Raw genomic sequence first — 16,314 nt, 5'->3', positions numbered from 1 at the left:
CAACTGCATACATTAATATGTATTTTTTTGTATAGTTGTTTGTTTGTAAACATTCGGGACAACGCTCCACACGTCCCAGACTCTTTTCCCTTCTGGCTTCCAAACTATGGAATGGATCTCCATAGACGAGACCATATTCACACGGCGGCCATATTGGAATTTAACATTGAAAGTTCCGCCACCCGGGGTGGCTACTTTCATTGACTTCATAGAAACATGGCCGCCGTGTGAATATGGTCTATTGCAATTAGAACTGCAGACTCACTCCCAATCTTCTGCCATAATCTGAAGACTCACCTCTTCAGAATCTGCCAATGCTTTGTCAATGCAAATGCGTGGATTCTTGGAAAAAATCCGCAAGACCAGGAATCCACGTGTAGCAGGATGGGCGTTGGTTCCCATTCTACCCACGGCCCATCCTCCGCCCACTCATCAGTGGGCTGATTGACAACAGTATTAAAGCCACGCACCTCCAAACACAGTTAGCTGTCTGTCCCCACACTGGTCGTACCATTTATTCCAGGCTGGCCTGTTGGGCTCGCCTGTGTGTCATCGCGCATTAGCGCAGGTATGTCTCTCCATCTTGGTGTTTATGCACGTTAGTTTATGCTGCGTAGTACATGGTCTTGAACTTGACCATGACCGTTTGTCCTTTGTAGCCCCCGTGTGTCTACTGTCTACCCATCTTGTTGGCGTTTTGCGCCGGGCGTGCGGTGTTGCTTCACGCTGCACAACGGGTACGTTGGTGGTCCTCCTTCTCCGCAGTATAGCAAGTTAATTTGATGTCAGGCAGGCACTATAATAACCATAGCCCTTTATTATTACTACAGTTTATCTCCTAGTACCGGTGTTCGCCGCTGCAGGCAGGCCATTGTGGCTTCCGCCTTTGCTGCACCACGGTACGTGACTGTTTGTCTCTCTCTGCTCCTGTCTTAATGAATATTAGTATTATAAATGGTAGAATGACACGGCCGTTTGTCATTTCAGGCACCGTGATACCAAACTGCTGCTTTGCGGGTTTTGAATAAACCCACGCATTAAGAACTCTCGCGCCCTGACGCTCCACTCTGAGGTTCCCCTCCAGCGGAGCTAATGCCCTTATATGGGTTAACTTACTCCTTGCTGACGCATTGGTCCACACTCCCAGGCTCACAGCCAGCCTTCCTGTTTATTTAGTTTATTTAGTGTTATTGCCTATTTAGTTTATTTCGTTGTTATTGTTTATTCTTATTTGGTTATTTTTGCTTATTTAGTATTGTTTATTTTGCGTTTACTTGGTTTTGTTTATTTCCTGCAACTATAGGCCTACAGACGGCACTCTATTATAATATACATATATATATATATATATATATATATATATATATATATATATATATACCCTATAATAAATATATATGATACCAATTAATTAACTATTTTCCTGGCACTGCCTAAAGCTTGATTTCCTGTCTTGCAGGCCTGTGGCTGGGGACCCCTTGGTGCGAGGGAGCAGGTGGCGGCTGCCCAGTGGGTTGTGGTAATTCTCCTCCCCCCTTTTGCTGTGCTTGTAGTGTGAAGTAATCTTAGTCTGTTTTGCTGTGCCACTTCGGGGAGCCCCTCCTCTGGGTCAGCCGGCCTGCTCATCCTCCCCCTTAACCCCCAGCACTGGCCCTATAGGCAAATAGGTTTTTATTATTAAGTGCATTATCATATTGTTTTAGCTAATTAATGTCATTCTCTTTTATTATTGATGTTTTTAATACAATAAAGCTTTTTGTACTTTGTATAAATACTGTTTCTGCCTTTAAATCAATTGTACCAACGAACTTGTGTGAGGAGCAATATATGTTCAGGCGGTTGGTTTATATTATACATATTTCCTGGTTTATATTATACATATTTCCTGGGGTGCAACTCCCCAGGTGGCGTAGTTGGCTATATAGATAGATAAATTCATACCGCCCTGCTACACACGCATTTTACATTACAGTCATTTAGCAGACGCTTTTATCCAAAGCGACTTACAATAAGTGTATTCAACATAGGTAGGGAACGAAAACTACTAATCACCAGAAGTCTTTAGTGCATTTTCTGCAAAAACAAGCAACCAAGAGTATACCTAGCGCTAAGGTAAAAGTGCAATATATCAGCTACCTATTTCCTTAAACAGATGAGACAAAATAGCTAAATCAAATGAGCATGAGCTAAAACAAATAAGTGTATCGACTAAACAAGATCCAATAAACAATACAACAATAGAAAACAAGCGTAACATCAGTGGGAAGTTCATTCCACCTGTGGGGCCAGAACAGAAAAGAGTCGTGACCGTGTGGATCGGCCAGAAGGACCCTTGAGTGACGAGGCAATCAGTCGCCCCGAGGTGGCAGACCGAAGTGGTCGGGCAGGGGTGTAGGCATCGACCATAGCCCGGAGGTAAGAAGGAGCTGTTCCTTTCACTGCCCTATAGGCTAGCACCAGGGTTTTGAACTGGATGCCAGCCGCTACGGGGAGCCAGTGTAGAGAACGGAGAAGGATGGTTGTGTGGGAGAACTTGGGGCGGTTGAACACCAGACGAGCCGCAGCTTTCTGAACAAGCTCCAGAGGTCTGATGGCAGATGCCGGAGCACCAGCAAGGAGGGAGTTGCAGTAGTCCAGGCGGGAGATGACAAGAGCCTGGATGAGCACCTGGGCTGCCTTCTCCGTGAGGAAGGGGCGAATCCTCCTGATGTTGTAGAGGAGGAATCTGCAGGACCTTGTCACTGATGCGATGTTTGCCGAGAACGTCAGTTGATCGTCCAGGGTCACACCCAGATTTTTCGCAGTCCGAGTTGAGGTCACCACAGCATTATCAATGGTGATGGCCATGTCTCGGTGCGGACAGCCCTTCCCGGGGAGGAACATCAGCTCGGTCTTGTCCAGGTTGAGCTTCAGGTGGTTTGTCGACATCCACTCCGAGATGTCAGCCAGACAAGCAGCAATGCGTGCCTCCACTTGGGTATCAGAGGAATGAGAGGATCAGCTGGGTGTCATCGGCATAGCAGTGGTAGGAAAAGCCATGGGAGTGGATGACAGCACCAAGAGATGTAGTGTAGAGAGAGAAAAGAAGAGGACCCAGAACCGAGCCTTGGGGAACCCCAGTTGTGAGCCTGTGTGGTTCTGACACAGACCCTCTCAGCATCACCTGGTAGGAGCGACCCGTCAGGTATAGGATGCAAACAGGGAGAGTGCAGAGCCTGAGACACCCATCCCCTCGAGGGTGGAGAGGAGGATCTGATGGTTCACCGTGTCGAACGCTGCAGACAGGTCCAGGAGTATCAGGACGGAGGAGAGAGAGTTCGCTCTAGCGGCATGGAGCGACTCCGTCACTGCCAGGAGGGCAGTCTCTGTCGAGTGACCCACTTTGAACCCAGACTGGTTGGAGTCCAGGAGGTTGTTCTGGTGGAGGTAGGAGGACAGTTGTTTAAAGACAGCACGTTCGAGAGTTTTAGATAGGAAGGATAGAAGGGAAACCGGTCTGTAGTTCTTGATCTCAGAGGGGTCAAGTGTCGGTTTCTTCAGGAGGGGGGTGACTCTGGCAGTCTTGAAAGCATTTGCATTTGCATTTGCATTGACAAAGCATTGGCAGATTCTGCCCCAGGAGCCAGAGCCCCAAAATTGAGCAATGATTATCAAAAGAGTGGGCAAAACCATACCTATATTAAATTGTTTATAGGGTCAATATAAGTAAATAAATATATGATCACCTTTCCACAGGAGCAGCTTTTTCATATTTATCACACATTTTGTTATTTTCCCCATACGTACATGACAGGTGAAAAAATGTCAAAAATAGTTATCATAATGAAACTTCCCCAGTTGATTACTTACATGAAGACAATGATTTATCGCATTACAAGTTTTCTGAAATTGTATATTTAAATATGCAAATTAGGCATTTAGTCCATGAGCCAGAGCCCCAAAATTGAGCCAGATATTGAATATTCGTTAAAAACCTTTAACTCCAACATCTTAACAAAATGAAATAAGAATGTTGACTCTGGCTTTTTCCAATGTTGATTCTGGAAAGTTATGCAAAGTTCGGTCATATTTTCCTAATGCCTTATTTGCATATTTAAATATACAATTTCAGAAAACTTGTAATACGATAAATCATTGTCTTCATGTAAGTAATCAACTGGGGAAGTTTCATTATGATAACTATTTTTAATTTTTTTTAATTTTTTCACCTGTCATGTACGTATGGGGAAAATAACAATGTGTGATAAATATGAAAAAGCTGCTCCTGTGGAAAGGTTATCATATATTTATTTACTTATATTGACCCTATAAACAATTTAATATAGGTATGGTTTTGCCCACTCTTTCGATAATGAAATCTTGTCTGGCTCATGGACTAAGAGTTAAAATAAAAGTGCGGTGGGAGCGCGCCCTAAGCCAATCATTTGATGACTGGTGGACTGAAAGAGTCTTCTTTGAGTCTCCTACTGGAACATTAGCATCTTTCCGCCAGTCATCAAATTATTGGCGTAGGAATGCAAAAAAAACAAATTAATGTGTGTAACTGATAGAAAATAAGTTTTTTTTGGGGTGAAATACTCTTTTAAGAAAATCCATTTGGCTTGTTTAACATAGGCTATAGAGCCATATGACATGACATGACATGAATCATGACCATAAACGCTTGATTCTGTGATTTTTTTTTTGTTGAAAACGGCAAAACAAAGGGTATTTATTAAATATAGTATATCATATAATTAAATATAAAATTAAAAAAAATCACAGAAAAAAACGTTTTATGGTCATGACGTTGTAGCAGCGACGCTGTTGTACTTTTAAACTGTCAATAAAACATTCAATCAATCAATGTTCTGCCATTTTTTTATTCACGGTTTTAATGTGAAGCACTATATTATGATTATTAGGATTATTATTATAAAGATCCAAGTAGCAAACATGGGAATTTGTTTGTTTGTGAATGAGTTTGTGACCACAATGTTGATGAAGTTAATAAGCAGTTCAACATCGCCATCTGGTGGTTCATTATAGTTGGTGGTGGACAAAGTATTCAACCCCAGTAGTACTTGAGTCAAAGTATAGATCAGGGCTGTCACCAGTGGTGTGAAGTAACTAAGTACATTTACTCAAGTACTGTAGTTAAGTACACTTTTGAAGAATCTTTACTGGAGTATTTCCCATTTTAAGTACTTTTACTTCTACTCCACTGCATCTCAGAGGCAAATATTATACTTTTACTCCACTACAATTATTTGACAGCTCTAGTTACTTTGCAGATTTAGATTATTATCATAAAACATACATTAACCACTTCAGCCCTATATACATTTCGGCCATTTGAAAATAGCCGATCTACAAGCTCACAATGCGTCGTGAGGATTTATATATTTTGAACTTGTGAAATTGGATATTCTGAATCTGTACAATCAGTACTTTCTACTTTTGGTACTAAGTACATTTTGATACCAATACTTTTGTACTTTTACTCGAGTAAATGTTGAATATCTACTAGTAACAGAGTATTTCTACATTGCAGTATTGCTACTTTTACTTAAGTAAAACTTTTGAGTACTTTTTCCACCACTGCCTGTCACGATAACAACATTTAAGTTGACGATTCATTGTCACACAAAAAATTGCGATCAAAGATTTAATTGTGTTTTTGGTATTGAATGTTGGAACATTGAATAAACATTTCATTTCTGTTTGGCTTTAATTAGGCCTCGTAAACAGAAGTTGCAAGGGGCAGATTAGGACACATTAAATATACAAAGACATTACTGACATATTTAATAATTTTATACTCTCAAAAATATGTTTTGTAGATCATCAATTTCCGCTATTTTTGGAAAATGTTTGAAGATGTTTTTAGATTTTTCAACATGGAAATGATTATGACGAATTATTGTGACAGGCCTAGATACTCCTGGTCAAATATTACTCAACTGGATCCACTTCTGGATCCATCCAAAAAAAACAAAAAACCCCAAAGTATTCAAAAGTATTTAATACTGCAATGCAATGCTGTATTAAAATGTTGACATTTTCCCAATAGGAATTCAACGATTTCTGATCTAAAAGCTCACAACACATCACAACGCATTGTTGTAGATCTGCTCTTTTCACTAGATTTGAAACCGGGCATTAAGTGGTTAATGAATAAAGTAGCCTATACACTTTTTCTCCCTTCCTAGAAATGAAGTGGAGTCAAATGTACAATATTTGTCTTTGAAATGTAGTGGAGTGAAAGTAATAAAAAAAAAAATATATATATAAATACTAGTAAGTGGTGTAAAGTAACTAACTAACTGTACCTCACAACAATTGTGAGGTATTTTTTACTTTAATGGAGTATTTCCAATTGTCTATACTTTTACTTCTACTCCACTACATCTCAGAGGAAAATATTGTACTTTTACTCCACTACAATTATTTGAAAACTTTAGTTACTAGTTACTTTGCAGATATACATTATTACATTATAAAACATACATTAACCACTTTAGCCCTATTTTATACATAGGCTATTTGAAAAGAACAGATCTACAAGCTCACAACGTGTCCCGATGCGACGCGTTGTGAGCTTGTAGATCTGCTATTTTAAAACATTTTAGTACTTTTACTTTTGGTACTTTAAGTACATTTTGATACCAATACTTTTGTACTTTTACTCAAGTAAATTTTGAATTCAGGACTTTTACTTGTAACATAATACTTCTACATTGCAGTATTGATACTTTTACTTAAGTAAAACATTTGAGTACTTTTTCCACCACTGCCAGAGACTGACGTCAGTCTGTAGTTCTGTCTGTAGTTCTTGGTCGGAGAGAAAGATCTTCCGGTGTGAAAGGTCATGTGATTCAGTCCAAGATGGCCGCCCCCATGGAGCTGTACTGCTGGAAAGGCGACTGGGGCTTACCCTCCATAGATGTAGACTCTCTCATTGTCCTGGTAACTATTATGATCATTATTGTTATTCTGAGTGAATATAGCTATTGATCAAAGCTATTGATCTATCGATTGATTGATTACGTTTGGGACTTCAATCATTTTAACGTCATGACAGTGACCTGCTACTGGGTGACGTCACCATGTCAACTAAAAATGGACATCTCTAACATTTCAGAGGTTGAAGAAATACTTGGATTTTGTCATTTACTTAAGTAAAAAGTAGTAATACTTCTATATGAATATAGTCTGCAACAAGTGTCCTGTATTCATAATTTGTCTCAAAGGAATATTTCACTTTCCAAAACAATTTGGCTCATTTTTATCATTGACTCTTTTAGTGAACACCCAAGACAGTTGCTCGATTCAGTATTTAGATATTTGATACGCCCCCTTCCTATACAAGCCCATTGTAACTTCGAACTGCATTTTAACCATGATAGATTCGTCAAGAACACCCGTCCTTGGTTCTGGTGACTCATATCGCCCTCCTAATACGTAAGGGGTCCGTGTTTTTTCCATTACTTTTTTCATTTATTTTATATATTTTTTATTGTATTAAAATCTTTCATTTTCCAAATCTTATTTTTTTTTATAAATGAAAAAGGTTATTGAAAAAACACGCCCCCTCACGTATAGACCAATTATTTGTTTACCAACATTGAGACTGAACGCACAGGTGATTGTTTCATGCAATCAATTCCCAACATATTGTTTCGGGGTGTGCTGGTTTCAGTTCATTCAACCTCCTCTTGTGTGTTGGCTAGTGAGGCGCGTTCTAGCGAGACATGACAGAGTGGGTTTCATATTATCAGCAATATAAGTCACCAGAACCAAGAACGTGTGTTCTTGACGAATCTGTCATGGCTAAAATGGAGTTTGAAGTTACAATGGGTTTGTATAGGAAGGGGGCGTGTCTGATAAAATGAATATCAAATATCTAAATACTGAATCAAGCAACTCAAAAACTGTCTGGGGTGTTCACAAAAGCCTGAGTAGATGACAAAATGACCCAATTAAAAAAAAAAGTGAAATATCCCTTTAAGTAATAAGTACAAAAGTATTTGCATCAAAATATACTATGCAGTACCAAGGTAAAAGTACTAAAAAGGATCCTTGGCTAATAAGCCAAATATGCCTTAATACATTATAATTGCCCTCTATAACTAAAATATGTATATGTAAAACACCTTAAATATTTTATTTATTTTAGAAACAGTTCATCTTTTACTCAAGAGGGGCAATGCCCGTCCCAAATTGATGATGTCATTTGTCCATGTGTGGTCTAGCCCTATGGAATTTATGGAATGCATTAGCCCTAGAATGTCTGTGATCTTGCATGCATTTCATGTATTCCAAATACACAGCCATAGATCGTAGATAGTCGTATCCGCGCCCGGTTAGCAGACTGATCTCCGCGGCATAAAAGTTCTCCGCGCTGCGCGTGTACTCACCCAATAATTAATTCCTAAGACTTGGAGTCAGATATTGTCCTCTAGTTTCATGTCCATTTGAAAGTTCTGCCAGAAAACGTGTGTTAAGTAAATAAAATGGCAAGTGGTGCATTTATATAGTGCTTTTATCCAATCGCTTAGATTGTGCATTACTTTCACCCATTCACGCACACATTCATACACCGATGGCGGAGGAAACCATGCAAGGCACCAACCTGCTCATCGGGAGCAATTTCAGTGTCTTGCTCAAGGACACTTCGACACTAACTCTGGGGGAGCCCGGGATCGAACAGTTCCCATCTGGCCGCTCTACCAGCCACTCTACCTACCTACGCCCCTGGCAGGTGGTGTGATTCATTACCCCACACCAATCGCAACGCACCTGTGTGCCCCATACGTTTGTGCTTCCCAAACATCGACTGTTTCCAAAGGAAGTTTTCATAATATGTTCACTCCAGCAGTCATACATGAAATGTATGTAAGATCACATACATTCTAGGCAATCTAGGGCTAGGAATGCATGTGCAAAAAAACGTTTAAAATATTGATTTGATGCTCATATTAGCCTTAGGAAGTATTAAGTTGTTTTTTATTTTCACATACATTCCATAAATTCCATAGGGCTGGACGGGACCGTACCTATGTTCCCCAGGTTCTATGTTCCCTGCTTTCCTAGGAGAGCGGGGAATATAGGACCTAACCTAAACCTAACCCTAACCATAACCTTAGTGGGGGAACATAGGTCCGGGGAACATAGGTATGACCCCGGCTGGACCACACATGGACTAATGACATCATCAACTTGCGACGGGCATTGACCCTATTGAGTGAAAGATTAAAGGTAGGGTAAGTGATATTTTTGGGTTAAAACAAAAAGTATTTTTTTTTTAAAGGTTAAAGCACTATATTCTGATAGTAATCATTGCTATAGAGTGTTTGTTCAGTAACAGGAGTCTCCCCGTCTCTCCAGCTCTTTAATAAACAGAAAATACATTTTCTGGTAGGTGTCAAAATCTCAGCCAATCAGGAGAAAGTACCCATTTTTAAGCTTCATTTTTATAGTGTTCCAGTTCTAATTTTGCTTGCTCATTTCTTAGTGTCATCACTTCCAATTTCACTTGTTTAATCTATATCCTGATTGAGTTCTCTATCCTGATTGGATAAAATTGGAAATGAAACTGAAACTGAAACGAAAATGCATTTTCTGTTTTATAAAGAGCTGGAGAGACATGGAGACTCCTTATATGGACAGGACACTCTATAGTAACGAGCACTATCAGAACATAGATCCATTTTGCAATTATTTGAATAATTGCAAATCACTTACCCTACCTTTAACTCTTTCTAAAATAAATAAAATATTGAAGTTTTTAATTTTACATTTTAGTCATATATATAGACCAATTATTTGTTTACCAACATTGAGACTGAAAAACTGTTTTTTTTTTTGTTTTGACAGGCCTATAAAGTAGTAATAAATGTAACTGCTAAGTGGGGTCTGGGGACCCTCAGGGGTCCTTGAGGGGGTTCCAGGGGGTCCCAAGCCAAATGATTGATAGTTAGGAACCAAATGGACCATGTGGCTGCCATTATTATGTTTTGTAATTATTTTATTTTATTTTTATGTTCTTTATTGCTTATATGCTTTATTGCCTGAATTTGGGTTTTAAGGTACCGGAAGTTTTTGGTTTTAAGTTCATTAATGATAATCCAACAAAACTCTGTAATAATGGTTATATTGGTACATGGTTATATTGGTTTGGGATCATATCGCCCTGTTGTTATGAAGACTTCCGTAGACATGGGATGGTTGCTATGAAGGCTTTTGTAGACATGGGACGGTTGCTATGAAGGCTTTTGTAGACATGGGACGGTTGCTATGAAGGCTTCTGTAGACGTGGGATGGTTTCTATGAAGGCCTCTGTAGACATGAGATTTTAATTTATTTGGGAGGATAAACCCCTTGAGATGCATCATCTCGTATTTGAGGGGGTCCTCAGGCACAACGCACAACACATTACAAGAAACAATCACAACAATCAACAGTAACATACACATGAGGGCTCTCACACCATCCCAGGCTATTCTACATCTGTTACACATGTCATCTAAAAAACATAAAAATAAATAAATTGAGTTGTCAGTTCGGACGAGTGCTGGAGTTTATGCGGCTGGCCAAGGAAAGGACCAGCTGCTAAAGATCTACTTATAAGGAGCTGATGTGTAATTGGACTGCACCATGTCCCTTTGCATATAGGGAGGGGCAGGTGTTTATGAGTTTGAATTTATTAATATGATTTTGAAGAAATGTATTTTATATTATAACAAAAAAATATATATAAATTTTCAGTTTCATTGTAATTTCATTAGTAAATATGAGTTAGTGCTGTAGTGGATTGTGTTGTAGTTATTGGTAGTCTGTTTAAATGTTATTCTTTGTCTATTCCCTTGTGTCAAGAGTGGTCTGACTCTGATCACCCACTATATATGTTCCCCTCATGTCTCATTTGGGTTAGGTTTTGTCCAATCTGGGAACCCATCGCCAACTGAAAATGAAAAACAGCGCCCTCTGCTGTTTGTTCTATGTCTGTTGGCTCTGGGCGGACGATAACGTAACACCAGAGCACAAGGAAACCGGTGTTTGTGATGCGCCTTCAGCGCATCACTTCCGGTTGGTGCGACTATGTTTTCATTCCCACTAACAATATTTCTACACGGAACACTAACACCACTTCTCCCAGAGAACATGGATCGTTTTGGTTATAAGCCCACTTGTTTCTATGATGAAAGAGTAAGTTAAAATGTGAATATATTTCCGTGGTTTTGTCTGCTCCGCGGACGCTATTGTTAAATTAGTTTTGGTTTGTTTCGAGGGGGAAAGATCGACGGACATGTGAATCCCGCCCACTACATGTGATTGGGTAAAGCGCGGCCTACTTCCTGATCTGAATGCGCACTCGTTATGACGAACCTCCCCGACAGATTCCAACGCAGTGCAGAAGCTGTTCTTGAGAGATTAGGTTTTGTCATGCTGTACAGTAGAGGTCTGTTCAGCTTGTTTAAGTTGACCTCCTTTTTTTTTGGCCCAGGTTTATTGGTTATCCCATTTTTGTAAAAATTTTTTGGGGAAATTAAATAAAGAAAAGTACCCTTTTTAAAAGAATAATTATGATCAACACTTTATTTGAGTTTTACCGTAAGCAGAAAAAATAATAAAACAAATAAACAGATGGAAATATATATGTACATTATGTGTTCTCATATATTATATGAGGACACAAAATATAAAAAAATAAGAATTGACAAGATAAAAAAGCATCATTTTCACGACCAATAATGCAGCATCATCTACCGTATCATATGTATATAAAACATAATCAAAAGGGCATTACCTGACCATAGATAACATCCTACAATGGGCCTACAATGAAGTGGAATGTGTCATATAATATGACTACGGTACAGATTCCACTTCAAATCATATATTTATCCAAACTGGTTGTTCATCCTAAAAGATAACTTCTCTAAAGCAGCCTCAATTCCTAGCTGAGAGAACCATACATGTGCTGGAGGCAAATCCTTAGACTTCCATTCTTTAACAATTATCTTTCTGGCCACCATAAGTGCTGTATGAATCCAGTCTGCCAGGCACGGGGAGATGTTTTAGTGGCGATGGATCACCCAGAATAAACAGACCAGGTGTATAAGGAATATCCTGGCTTGTGATTTGCATTATATTCTCATGAATAGCACACCATAGAGTCTGTACTCGAGGGCATTCCCACAATACATGAATAAGTGTACCGGGGTCCTCCCCACACCCTCAGCAAACCGGACTCTCTCTGAGCTTAGCCCTGAACAATCTTGTCGGAGTCCAATAGACTCTATTCATTATTTTAAATTGAACTAGTCTGGTTCTAAGTTCACGGTACATCTTCTTTGAGATGAATCATTTTCCATTCACCGTCAGTAAAGAATTGATTTAGGTCAACCTCCCTAATCCTCTTTAGACTTGAGGGATGACCTCGGTGTGCTATCATCATTGAATAATATTTTGATCCCTCATGTCCAGTTCCAAATATATTTAACACTATTTTCAGGAGGTCAAACTCTGTTGGCATATTGGGGTGAGATCTTAAATTTCAATTTGTCAATAGTAAATGCCGAATTTGAAGATACTTCCAGAAGTATATGTGGAAGATCATATTGCTCACTAAGTTCTGTGAAGCTTTAGCTTTTAACTCCTTCAGACAGATCCTTCAGAGCCAGAATACCCTTCTCTACCCATAGATTCCAAATAAATGTTATATTTTTTATTTTTGGATTCAGCCAAATACTGGAAGACGGGTTAAGGTATACATGAAAAGTACCTTTTTAAGAAAACTACATAAGTGTCTCTTGCCGACCAACCCTGACGTAAATGAAAAAGTGTGATCAAATGAAAATGAGCCATCAAAAGTTGAGATTGTTGCTATGAAGGCATCTGTAGACATGGGATAGTTGCTACAGTATGAAGGCCTCTGTAGACATGAGATGGTTGCTATGAAGGCATCTGTAGACGTGGGACGTTGCTGGCTTGTTTTGGATCACTATGTTGTTTTTTCTACAGTCACCAGTGGGCAGTGTTTATTCATTGCTGTACTGCCCTACAGTCACATACTGTATGTCCAAAACTGTTACTTTTCTGGATTCACAAAATAGCTGATCTACAAGCTCAAAAAAAGATTGTGTTTCTTGTAGGCCTACTCTACTAATCCTGGTATTGTGTTTCTTGTAGGCCTACTCCAAGTTTGCTGGAGCCCCTCTTAAAATACACAAGATCACCAACCCATGGAGAAGTCCTACAGGTCAGCCCCACCATGTTCACACTGACACAACCCAAATCCTGTTTTTGGTCTGTATTCACATGGCTTAAAAGTAGCTGTTATTGCTCTATATTCTGATAGTATTCATTGCTACATAATAATAATAATAACTTGAATTTATATAGCACCTTTCTGAAACCCAAGGACGCTTTACAGTACACAAAATAAACAAATTAATTGCCAAAAGCCTGAGTAAATAAGTGTCTCTTCAGTGTGGACTTGAAAGAGTCCAGTGTTGGCGTCTGGCGAATCTCCATTGGGAGAGAGTTCCAGAGGTCAGGGGCTGCCACACTGAAAGCTGTATCGCCAAGGGTCCTGCCGGGGACGCTGTGGGCGCTGGGGGCGTGTCTTCTCCTCCGCGTCATTAGCGCCCATACCCTAGGTGGGGTTAGTGAAAGGGCCTACTCTGTGTGGAGTTTGCATGTTCTCCCCGTGTCTCTCAGGGTAGTTAATACCCTCACAAAAACATGTAGTAATCCTGGTCGCTATACCGCCTCCCCCATGACAGCCGGGGCGCCTGATGGAGGAGAAGGGAACTGGTTGGAATAACGTGTTCCTTCCACGCGCTACGTCCAACCAGGGAAATTCCCCCCTGTCAGGTGACAAGAAGGTCAGTTGGCTCTCATGCATTGAAGGAGGCATGAGCTCGGCCCTGGCCTCCCTAGGCTGGTGAGGGGAGTGTAGCGCCCAGGATCACTTAGAACATTGGCACCGGGAGAAAAATAAGGGTTACAAAATCGCGGGCTAAAAATGTTTGAGAAAAAAACAAAAACAAAACAGCGCTAGTATATATGGCTACTTTCACACAGTTTCACAATTTTTTGCCTATAATGACTTACTCAAAATAGGGATTGATTATTAATCGATTAGTTTATTCAATTATCGATTTATTTATTTTTATAATCGATTATAGTTCAGCAGCCCTAAAGTGTTGCAGCCCTATTCTTCCTGTGATGTGTGCTTTTCTTCTCCCAGGTGTTTTACCTGCACTGAAGACCAAGGATGAAGGCAGCGTGTCAAAAACCACTAATATTATTATTCACCTCAGAAAACAGGTATGATGATGTTTTTGCTTTGTTTTTGTTTTTTACAGTTTGTTTGTAATTTATGATATAACAACGGACACTTGCAGTAATACAGTATAATACAGTAGGGATGAAAAATGTCACGATTATTGTGGCCAAAATAATTAACGGTATTATCGTGATAATTAAAATATGCTTAAAACTCTTAAAATGCCACTTTGGTTAACCACTTACACTCCAGCATCCATGTTCTGGGGGAACAAACATTAGCCAAAAATAGCACATCTATGAGCTCACAACGCATCGTGTTGTGAGCTCATAGATCTGCTGTTTTTGGCGACCGGATTTGATCAAGATGGAAAAAGCGGTCCAAGTACAATGCCAACTCTGGTCTAGTGTATGACTGACAATTTCACGATAAATTAAAATCTCTGCGATGTGATTATTGTGAGCGTTTTATCGCGAGCAACTGAGTTGCAAACGGAGGAACTTTAGATTGTAGTTGAGTGATACTGTATGTAACCAGGAGTATCTTTGTAGTATATATATGTGTATATATATACACATATATATATATATATATATATATACACATATATATATATATATATATATATATATATATATATATATATATATATATATATATATATATATATATATACACATATATATCTATGTGTGTGTATATATATATATATATATATATATATATATATATACACATACACACATATATATACACATATATATATATATATTGAAATTCGAATGGGATTATAGAGGAGAACTGACTGACTGTACTGTGTGTCCGTGTGTCTCCCCCCCACACACACACACACACACACACACACACACACACACACACACACACACACACACACACACACACACACACACACACACACACACACACACACACACACACACACACGCTCTCCTTGTCTCTCTCTCCTTGTCCTCCCTCCCTCTTTCCCTCTTTCTCTCGCGCTCTCTCTCACCTCTCTCTCTCTCTGTCTGTTAGAGCCATATGAAATCCGTTTTATTTTTTTCCCAATTCCGTTTTATTTTTTCCAAAATGCCGTTTTTGCCATTTTAATATTTCTGAATTCTGTATTTTGCTTTTTCTGCTCATTTTTACCATAAAAAAAGTGTCTGGTAAGTGGAAATGAATAAATGTCCACAATTTAATAAGATATATAGTCCATTTAATGTTTAAAGTGCTGCAACACAGAAATACTGTTCAATTCAATTTTAAAGAGAAATAATAAATAATAATATAAATAATAAACACTCCACCTCAGAGTTTTTCTGTTATAAGGGGTCATCATCATTAGCAGTACTTGACTTGGGTTTAGAAAATAGGCTTGCTATTTTCTGTTGAACTGCAGCAGGCTTCAGAATCTTTTTTGGTGGCATTTTACACCACTAACATTAATCTTTTATTTTTAATTGACGTTTGTTTAGTTTTTTTTTTTCAAATGTGTTTACCCATAGAATCAGGTCTGCTGTCAGGGCACAGAGAAGTCACGTTTCATCTCCGCAGACGGCACTTGTTGTGTGTCACACGCAAAAGCGTTACCCAAAGAATTCGGTCTGAGCAGTGAGCATGCGCAAGATGGCGGCTCCGGTGTATTAGTAATGTTATTTGTATCGTCTTTCTAAGACGATTTCTACGTGGATTTTATTGTTTATAAAGTAGGATAAAGTAGGATGTGGCCATGCAAAATGGTGGTGTTCCTTGGATTTTTAAAATATTCGCGGTAAAAAAAAATGTTTGGAATTATTTTGATTAATTCCCAGATTAGGGGCATTTCTGCAATATTTTGCGTTTTATTCCAATTCCATGACGTAGCGCCCACTTCGCATCGCAGATCCACTTGACAGCCACCTCGCAGTGTTAGAGAGACCACATGCACGCTTGTTTCTGTCTGTCTCCGTCTCCCCCTCCCCCTCCCCCTCCCTCTCTCTGTAGCTCTCCTCCTCGCCTCTCTCGCTCTGTGTCTCTCCCCCTGTCTCCGCGTT

At 39.3% G+C, this 16,314-nt stretch overlaps 1 protein-coding gene across 1 annotated transcript in view; it reads left to right on the top strand.

Annotated features, from left to right (window-relative positions):
* The first annotated feature begins 6,861 nt into the window (after positions 1 to 6,861).
* LOC308094771 (metaxin-1-like) overlaps positions 6,862 to 16,314 on the top strand; it is a 19,220-nt gene continuing 9,767 nt past the window's right edge. The window contains 3 exon segments of the mRNA XM_080441597.1: positions 6,862 to 6,948; positions 13,177 to 13,246; positions 14,240 to 14,319. Of these exon segments, the coding sequence (XP_080297723.1) occupies positions 6,868 to 6,948; positions 13,177 to 13,246; positions 14,240 to 14,319 (231 nt within the window). The 5' untranslated portion in view covers positions 6,862 to 6,867.

This window comes from Gymnoscopelus braueri, assembly GCF_963280865.1.
Source record: "Gymnoscopelus braueri genome assembly, chromosome: 11".
Taxonomy (NCBI): Eukaryota; Metazoa; Chordata; class Actinopteri; order Myctophiformes; family Myctophidae; genus Gymnoscopelus; species Gymnoscopelus braueri.
This window is presented reverse-complemented; position numbering and strand designations above follow the sequence as displayed.